General features: G+C 44.6%; 1 protein-coding gene across 1 annotated transcript; it reads right to left on the bottom strand.

Moving 5' to 3' along the window:
* Nucleotides 1-5,200: 5,200 nt before the first annotated feature.
* NEFL (neurofilament light chain) lies at nt 5,201-9,214 on the bottom strand (the record flags this gene model as incomplete). Its single annotated transcript, XM_080797641.1, has 4 exons — nt 7,872-9,214; nt 6,679-6,803; nt 5,895-6,214; nt 5,201-5,343 (listed from the first exon to the last, which is right to left on the bottom strand). The coding sequence occupies exons 1-4, from the start codon at nt 8,916-8,918 to the stop codon at nt 5,201-5,203; spliced, it is 1,635 nt and encodes a 544-aa protein (XP_080653767.1). The 5' UTR covers nt 8,919-9,214.
* Between the last annotated feature and the right edge of the window lie 653 nt (nt 9,215-9,867).

Raw genomic sequence — 9,867 nt, forward strand, 5'->3', positions numbered from 1 at the left:
GGCCTTTTCTCTTTTACTTTCCATCCTATCTTTTACTCTCTGTCTCATTCATAGTGCTCCGCAATGAGCTGAAGGCATTTTTCTGGGTTCAAACAAGCCAAGATTTTGTACTTGCTGTTCCCCCAGCCTGGAACACTCTTTCCCCAGATCATTGCCTGCCTGGCCCAAATCCAGTGTCACCTACTTATTAACTAATTTACTTGTTTATTGTCCGTTTATGCACACACATACCCCACTATAGTCCCTGAAAGCAGGGATATTGTCTGTCGTACTCCTTATACTTAGAACACAGCCTGTCGCATGATTAATATGAGTGAAATGAATGGACATGTTATGTCTAAATATGCATAATTAGAAGCAAGGACTAAAGAAGAATATATCAATGAAAGTAATGGTGTTTGAATGGAGGAAATATGATTTTTTCCATTTAAGTTTGTTTGAATACTGTTGTTATATTTTTTTAAACCCTCCCTACAAATAATTATCTACACTGAAGTAGGATTAAAAAGCTACCAATAGTTATGGTCTTGGGCTGCTGAAATTTTCTTTTTCTCATGATGCTTTACCTTTTGACTTTCTAGCTCTCATATAAGACCTTCACTGGGAATTTTCTAGAAGACCGTAACTGAAAATGGGCCCCATGCATGGTCTGTGTAATTCACTGTGCTCCAATCTGCTGGACATTTTCCAAAGAGGAAAATACTCAAAATTATCCACTGGAACCCCTTTTCAAACATGAACCGAGGCTGGACCAATTCTGGTATCTCACACTCTGTTTCCAAGAAAGAAAGAAGAAATTCTTCATCCTGGCCATATTTATGGAAAGTTCTTATACACATTAAACCTTTGCCATTCTAGAAGTATTTATTCAGATGCCCACTAAATGCAAAGCACTTTGTTGGATGTTGCAGAAGGAAATCCAAGACATTTATTTATTTAGTCAACTTTTATCCACTTCCCAAAATGGTTTGGAATAGCCTACAACAAGAAAACATGGAAGAAGAAAGAGGAGGGAGGATGAAGAGGAGGAAGAACAGGAAGAGAAAAAGCAATAGAGCCAGTGAAATATGAACAACACTAGAAAGCTATAACCGAATAGAATAACACCCTGAGAACCAACATCCCTGAAAGTTGATGATTGTTAAAGATAAACTTTAAACTGATCTCTGTTTATAAAACCCAATTCCTGCCTTCCAACAGCTTACAGTTAAGCGGAGGAATTAAGATATAGACATAAATCATCAAAGAAATTAAAGCAAACCTTGAGCATCATAAGGAACTACAATGGGACATTGCCCCTTGACTGGTACAAGAATTGCATCGTGAGAATTCCAATAATTGTGTGCAAATTCCCAGGCCACGGTCACAACACACACCTGTGAAGATCTGCTCTGATTCCACAAAGAGGCATCTCAACCTGACTGCCAAGGAAAGGCAGCGTGAGGTACTGGTTAAGAGCATGGACTTTAGAGCTGAGGCTGAATCCCAGCCCTTCCACAAACTAGCTGTGTGACCTTGGTCAACTTACCTAATTGTAGTTTCTCATCTGTATAATGGGCATGATAATCATAGGACTGAGAATATTGACGTAAGAAGGGAATTGATGAGTTAATACATATAATGCCTTTAGATCAGTGCCTGGGACACAGTGACTATTCTGACAGCATTAAAAGCTCCATGTGGGGAAAAAGAAGTAATCAGATTGACTACTTACCAGCTTAATGCTAGGAATGAATCTTTACACTAAGTTGGGCAATTCCCTTTAAGTGATGGATTTTAGTGTGGACATCATAATTCTATGTATATTTCCCATTTAGCCTAAACTTCCACATGTTTTTCAGGAATTTTGAATCACGAATCTAGAAAGGATCTGACACATCAACCATTGAACCTATATGCAGCTAAAATAGTTGAGGCTGGAGTTGGGGTGGGGATGGGGATATAAGGCCACAGCTCCAAAACAAGAACACTAGAATCCAGAATAAATTCTTGGATCGCAAGGTGTTGGAACTTGGAGTGGGACTGATTAAAGGAATACTCTTGGTTTTCTAGACATTCTAATCTGTCAAGAAGTTCTCAATTCACTATTTCTTTGTGTTCTACTATGGTAGAAACAATACTAGATGCTTGGGATGAAATGGTGAGCAGGAAGTCTGATTACCACACTTCTGAAGATCAAAGTCTAGCAGGGAATGCAGACATTTATCAAACGATCCTGGACACAGATGCTGATTACAAGTGTGTAAATGTCTACAAAGTCTACATGGTCTTAAAAGTGCATTTACTAGAAGAATTTAGCCCAGGTTGGAAAGGCTTCCCAAGGGAATGACAACTGAACTTCAGCTGGGCAAGAATGAGGGAAGGAAAGAAGAGCGCGTCAGATGGAAAAATCAGCAAAACTCTTGTAACAGGTGAAAAAACAGAGGGCCGGGGGTGACTGAAGCATGGGAAGTAAGGGACAAGGGGATACAGAGAAGATGAGATCAGAGAAGGAGGTTAGGGTCAGGTCAATGCAGTCCCTCAAGATCAGTTTAAAGATTTTGATTTTTATCTTAAAAGAAATGGGAAACTGGGGTACCTGGGTGGTTCAGTCGATTAAGGATCTGCCTTCAGCTTAGGTCATGATACTGCGGTCCTGGGACAAAGTCCCGTGTCCATCAGGCTCCTTGCTTACTGGGGAGCCTGCTTCTCTCTCCCTCTGCCTGCTGCTCTCCCTGCTTCTGCTTGTGCTCTCTCTCCAATAAATAAATAAATAATCTTTTTAAAAAATAGGAAACTTTCGGAGGGTTTTAGTCAAGGGGATGACATAATCAAAATGTCTTTTTTTAAACTTTTTTTTTTTTTAAAGATTTATTTATTTATTTATTTGTCAGAGAGAGAGAGAGAGAGGAGTGAGAGTGAGCACAAGCAGAGTGGCAGGCAGAGGGAGAAGCAGGCTCCCTGCCGAGCAAGGAGCCCGATGTGGGACTCGATCCCAGGACGCTGGGATCATGACCTGAGCCGAAGGCAGCTGCTTAACCAACTGAGCCACCCAGGCATCCCTCAAAATGTCTTTTTTAAAGGATGGCTTACTGTAGTGTGCTGATCAAAGAAAGACACCAGTAGACAGACACTGGAAGGTTCCTAGGGTGGTGTTAGGGTAAATGGAGAAGTATGGATGGATAGATTCAAGATAGATAGGCAATAAAATCAGTAAAACTTGGTTAGATTAAACCAGAGGGACTGAGGAGAGGAAATGGGAAGCATGATGTCATGCCTGTCCAGTCTCCGGTTTGCTGGATTGGCTGACTAGGGAGTGGTGTCATCAACTGGGGGACGGGATACTGAAACAGAGCTGGAGTTTTGGGGGAGGCAGAAGAGACAGAGGTACTAAGCTAGGTCCCAAATTTAAGGAAATGTTTTTAAAGACTTCAAATCCATTTAGTTTAGGATTTTTTTTTAGTATTTTATTATGGCACACAGGATAGAATATGGTACAGTGTTGTTACTTCAAGTAATTCTGAAACCAACCATTTCCATTTGGCTAAAGTTACTTTTTCTTTTTTTACATGTATTTCGTATCTATCTTAGACTTCTCATGTGTAGCATCTCATATTTAATGAACATAAATGTGAAAAGCTTGGTTTCTGAGGAGACTCATCTTTACAGAAGCCAATATACTGAGAATCTTCATAGTTCAAACTCATAGCATCATGATAAATAAATGACTTTACCTATTTGTGTGGTGACATATATTTAACTAGAAATAGGTAGTACGAAGAATCAGATAAATTTAAATGGAGACCACTTTGCTCTCAGGTTAAATTCGCCGACTTTTTTGAAAGTTGTCTAAAGAACAAAGGTTGAACGAAATTAGCTGACAAAGCAATTGTGTAAGAACAAAGGCAGAACAGCGGATAATCAGTAATTTCATCTACATTCCACATCAAGTGCAAGTGCAAGAGCTTTCATGACTTTACAGTGAACAGAGAGGATGAATGGGGTGTGTATCTGATGCAATGTCCAACCAGTTAGAGCTATCACTTAAATCCAAGTATTTCCCAATAAAGACATGCAGAACAATGCAACATACAGGTATATAATCTCCTCCCTTTACTGACTGATAACATTTCATTATCTGTTATCTGTAGTTTTTTAAAAAGTTTAAAGTGGGTAGCATTAAATGTCGTTTACTTGAGGCAACACAATCAAGCAACTAACACACCAACATGAGCTCAGGATTGCAGGCAACATGTTTGCAATGGCAAGTCATCTTTGATATTCTTACTCTCTCCATCCGAAATTACACATAGAAGAAAGATATTCCTTCTAATTATATCAATTGCTTGGGTTTCCACTTCTGCCCATGGTATTTGGACTATATTAAAATAATGTGGTTATAGTGACGGATGGGTGGGATTCATATTCTGGCCACATTGCATTACTAGGTCACCTATTTACCACAAAAGGTGTATTTTTCATATTACACCACTGCCTCCAAGAAAGCCTTTTCCAACATTATATAGTACCTTGTATGGGACCGAGTATATTGCTAATAAAAGAAGAATCCCAGAGTCTCCCATTTACTCAAGTTTATTATCAGCAAAATTTTTGAGGGGAGAGAGTTCATGAATGGTCATGATCTAAAGGTATCCCTCAGAATTACCAATTAGGGGGAAAAATCCATTGTAATTGTTAAAACTGGGGACTTAAAAAAAATTTGGAGGTTGATAGTCCAGTTGGCTTCTATTGGTACTTTAAGACATTTTAATTAAGTCAACAACCACAGCAAGAAATGTCATTCAGTGTAACTTTATTTACTATTTATTGCACATGATTCGAGGTCTTTAATTTCTAACCACCAAAGGTTCAAAGGACTATTTGTACCATGAAGTTTAACATTAACATTAGTGAATTCATTTATTCATTTTTTTTATTGTAAACATTTGAATTATTCACATTGCCATAGATCCTGAACTCATAAGCATGGACCATGCACAGGCTGGCAGCAAGCCAGGAAGCCACTCTGCAAGCAGACAGATGCTCTGCGTAAGGAGGAAAGTCATAGCACAACATTGAATGTCCAACCTAAGTCATCTCTGAGTTATACATATATTGACTTCTTAATTCATATAGTATCTGCAACTCAACTGGTTGGTTGGTGATGGGGTTGACCTGATTTCGGGAGAATTCTTCCTGGAAGGATTAAGGACAGAAGGGCTCAATCTTTCTTTTTAGTCGCTTGCTCCTCCCCAGCACCTTCGTCTTTTTTCTCCTCCTCCTCGGCTTCTTTGGTTTCTTCTCCTTCTTCTCCTTCACCTCCTTCCTCTTCCTCCTTTGCCTCTTCGGATTCTTCCTTGGCAGCTTTGACATAAAAAGAAAACGTACAAGCTCCAAATCCAGGGCAAGTCATTCCAAACATTTCTGCTAAGGTTCGTGCAGAACTCCAATCGTCAGAAAGCTCCCCCCAACCTTCTCAGCTCCATCCCCCAACACTCATTCAACTGATGATGCCGGCCACTGAACTCAATGCCTTCTTCTCAGAAGAAAGCCAAAAAGCAAACAATTATTTAAAAAAAAAAAAAAGACTATTTTTGTTCTTAAGGCCATCTAACTGCTGGGTCAAATGGATTTTTTTTTAAGTTTAATAAGAATAAAAAGACAGCAAGAGGAGAATATTTTGAAATGTTATCTTCACAAAGCTACCAAGCTAAACAGAGGGGACAGCCAATTTGAGAAACCAGGTACTTATGAAAGGTTTGTGGAATAATTAAAGGTATCGATTAAGATTCTAAAGTCATCCATGAATAAAAGTTCCTTGGCATAAGCAAGGCTTCACTTCTCTTAGCCATCTCCTAGCAAACCCCCATGCCCTGACTGCACTTGACCTTGTAGGCATTTCCTTTTTATCATACCTTCTTCCTCTTCGGCTCCTTCCTCTTCAGCAGCCTCTTCCTTCTCCTTCTCCTCCTCCTCGGCTTCTCCTTCAGAGGGGGGTTCGTCCTTGGCTTCCTCAGCCTTTGCAGCCTCAATGGTCTCCTCCACCTCGATCTGCTCCTCCTGGACGTGGCTGGTGTAGTAGGATGGGAAGGAGCGGGCAGACATCAAGTAGGAGCTGGTCTGTAACCCACCGTAGGCAGATCGGCCGAAGACCTGAGAGCTCTGGGAGTAGCCGCTGGTTATGCTTCCAACGCTGGTGAAACTGAGTCGGGTCTCCTCACCTTCCAAGAGTTTCCTGGGAAGGCAGGGGAGGATGGAGTTAATGAGAAACACAGGAGGTGTGTTGAACAATTTGTCTGCTTTGAGCCCACCACTCATCCTCCTTCCCTAATGCCACCCCTAAAGGAAAAGGAGAGCCGGAACAGGGCTGGGAATTATCAAAACTTCATGACTGGGGTTACTGTGCCTGGCACCAGGAAAACAAAAACAAAAAGACAGAAAAACAAACTTAAAATAGCCCTATTTGATTTAAAATGTAAAGAAAAACTAAGAATATGACTCTTCAGGATACAGAGTCAGATCTTCTGCATTTGTCTAAATACCTTCTCAACATTCTAAGAAATGTTTGCCTTCTTAGAAAAAGCCAAAAAGCAGACAATTATTTCAAAGGACAATTCTTGAAGGCTTCTGACTCAATATAAATAAGAGCTGATTTTCTTCCTAAGCCTGAATGGCTCCTACCACCCACTCTGTCCTTACCTATAAGCTGCAATCTCAATGTCCAAAGCCATCTTCACGTTGAGGAGGTCTTGGTATTCTTTAAGGTATCGCGCCATTTCACTCTTTGTGGTTCTCAACTCATTTTCTAATTTGTTGATTGTGTCCTGTTGGAGGACAGGGGGGAAAAAAATCCAGCCATAACTGTAGTACAGCTGCAAAGGCCTAACCAACTTAACACCAAAGAGCACCCCTTAGATAAAATCTCCCCTAAAGCAACAGCCTTTTCTCTTTTTTAACCTCTCCTTCTTTGCATTATGAAAAAAATCCAGCTTTAAACAAAAAATTTAATAAAAATGGATAGAAGAAATTTTTTTCTTTTAATTTCTACAGTCTAATGATCATAAAAACCTGCAAAAAATTTTTAATTGACTACAAAAAACTTTGTTTCATAGTCATTAGTTAACTTTATCCAAGTCACGTGCAAGAAATTACTCCATTTACAAGAGTAGGAAGTAGCTAGATTAAAAAAGTAATAATTATATCTAAAATATTTTGTATGTACCTATATTACTTTTTAGATTAAAAAATAGCAATAATTGTATCAAAATGTTTTCTATGTAATTGTATTATTTTTTTTCTCCGCCCCAGAAAATGGAGAGCCTTAAAAAGAAATGTCATCTTGCAAACATCATCATCACCTACTACAATTTTGACTGCATTCTTGTCTACCTAAGGGCAAGGAGTGGTTGATAAAACTAGTCTTGAGTATGCTGGGTCACAGGTATCCTTCAGAACCTCTCTGCTGTATTAATTAAGCAGATGGTCCAATCTGTACTGCAAAAGGGCTTGTTAATAAAGGACATTAGGGAGGCAGGCCAGGGGCAACGCCCAGTTCCCACCCCTTCACCCACTACACCCCACCTCACCCCACCCCACCCCACCCCACCACTGCAGGGCTGGGCAGCTTTAATGCGGAGCTAGATTCTGCTGCACCAAGCACGTCCCCTCAGACTGCAGTGGCGCCCCCACCCCCGCCCTCCAAGTGCCCCACCCCTCCCACCCTGTCTCCGAGGAGCCAAGTTCCACTCCCTAATAGCTGCACGCGGATGCTCCATCTCTGGCCTCCACTTTCTGGGCGCGCCCTCAGCTCTCCACCCTCCCCCACTCCACCCCCACAACTTGCTCCTGCAGCTCCCTCCCCGCCCCCCACTGTGTTTTGCACGGTGCCCTACCTGCATAGCACTGATATCGGCGTTCTGCTTGTCCTCCAGCTCCTGCAGCTGCTTCTCCAGCGCTTCGTTCATGCCCCGGCATGCTTCGATCTCTAGGGTCTTGGCCTTCAGCAGGCGGCGGCTCTCGGACACCTCGTCCTTGGCAGCGCGCACCGCGTCGGTGTTCTTCGCGGCGCTCTCGGTCAGCACGGTGAAGCGGCTCTTGAACCACTCTTCGGCGTTCTGCATGTTCTTGGCAGCCAGCTTCTCGTACTGAGCACGGATGTCCTTGAGCGCGGCGGAGAGGTCGGGCTTGGAGGACACGTCCATCTCCACGGAGATCTGAGCGTACTGGATCTGCGCCTGCAGCTCGGCAATCTCCTCTTCGTGCACTTTCTTCAGAAAGGCGATTTCGTCCATCAGGCTGTCGATGCGTTTTTCGAGCTCTGCGCGGGCGAGAGCTGCCTCGTCGGCTCCTTTGCGTGCCTCCATCAGGCGGCCCTCGGCGTCCTCGCGGCTCAGCACCTCCTCTTCATAGCGCGCCTGCAGGTTGCGCAAAGTCTCCTCCAGCCCTTCGCGCTCGCCCTGGAGCGCCTGCTTCTCGTTGGTGGCGTCTTCCGCCGCCAGGCGCAGGTCGCGGATCTCCTGCTCGTACAGCGCCCGGAAGCGGGAGGGCTCGGAGTGCTTCTGGCGCAGCACCAGCAGCTCGGCTTCCAGCACCTTGTTCTGCTGCTCCAGCTCGTGCACGCGCTCGATGAAGCTGGCGAAGCGGTCGTTGAGGTCCTGCAGCTGCGCCTTCTCCTGGGTGCGGATCGACTTAAGGTCGTTGCTGATGGCGGCTACCTGGCTCAGGTCGAGGTTCTCGAGACTGGGCATCAAGGAGCTGGAGCTGGAGGAGTAGCTTCGGCGCACGGACAGCGAGGAGGAGACCGGCGCGGAGTAGCTGGAGTAAGCGGAGCGCGCGGTGCTGTAGCCGCTGCGCACGCTGGAGATGTGCACCCGGGGCGTCTCCACGTAGCGCCGCTTGTAGGAGGTCGAGTAGTACGGCTCGTAGCTGAAGGAACTCATGGTGGCGGTCCGAGCCCCTCTGGCTCGCGGCGGAGATGGGGGCCTACAGAGAGAGAAGAACGGGGGAGAGAGGGAGAGGGGAAGGTGGATGGCTGTGTGCGGCTCGGCGCGGTCCTGCCACCCCTATTTATACGCGGGGAGCATTCTGACGCAGCCTGCGATCGATCACGGCGCGCCGGGCCAGTGGGGGCAGCGCGCTGCTGCAGCCAAGGGGAGGATTCTGCGCAAAAGGGAAGGCGGGGGCGAGAGACGAGCAGCTCCGGTGCTGCTGCGCTCGTCCTTTCCACTTGTCTCCGAGGCCCGGATTTTTCCCTGCGACCCCTTACCCCTCACTCATTTCCTTCCCCAACCCTCCCCCCACATCATAGCTATTCCCTTGACCCCGTACCACGCGGACGCCGTGTCCCCAATAATAGGTTCTCACTCCCCACTGGCACCTTAGATTTCTGTATCCCTGGTACCTCGGAGACGCTCTCCCCCCAAAACTCGCCCCTTCCCCACCCGGGGCCTCTGCCAGCATCCCCGTTGGGCTTTAAGGTGCCAAGGCAGTGCCTCTAGGGCTTTCGAAATTAAAGTGAAAAGTTTAAGCTTGCGTGTTTAAGGCCTATAATGGGAGGAAAGTTTTCTATTTCGTTGTAGCTGTTTCTTGCACTTTCTTTAAGTGTTCCTGGCACCTTTCTTCTAGTGATTTTTCTTTTTTCTTTAATGAGCTGCTTCTGCGCACTCACACACTCACGAAACTGCGGCACTGCAGGTGTTGGTTTTTGCATTTCTAGAGCCTTAGAGCAGTTAATATAACCCTCTCAGTGTTCCTAGATTTTACCATTTTTTTCTGGAGAATGAAGCCACGGGTGTTTTTAGCATGTTGAGGCTTGTAGGGGTGAGCGGGTGAGCCGAGAATGAGTTTGAAACTAACCCGGGGAGGGGCGGGGGCGGGAACCGCCTTGCA

The sequence above is a fragment of the Martes martes genome (genome assembly GCF_963455335.1).
Source record: "Martes martes genome assembly, chromosome: 2".
Taxonomy (NCBI): Eukaryota; Metazoa; Chordata; class Mammalia; order Carnivora; family Mustelidae; genus Martes; species Martes martes.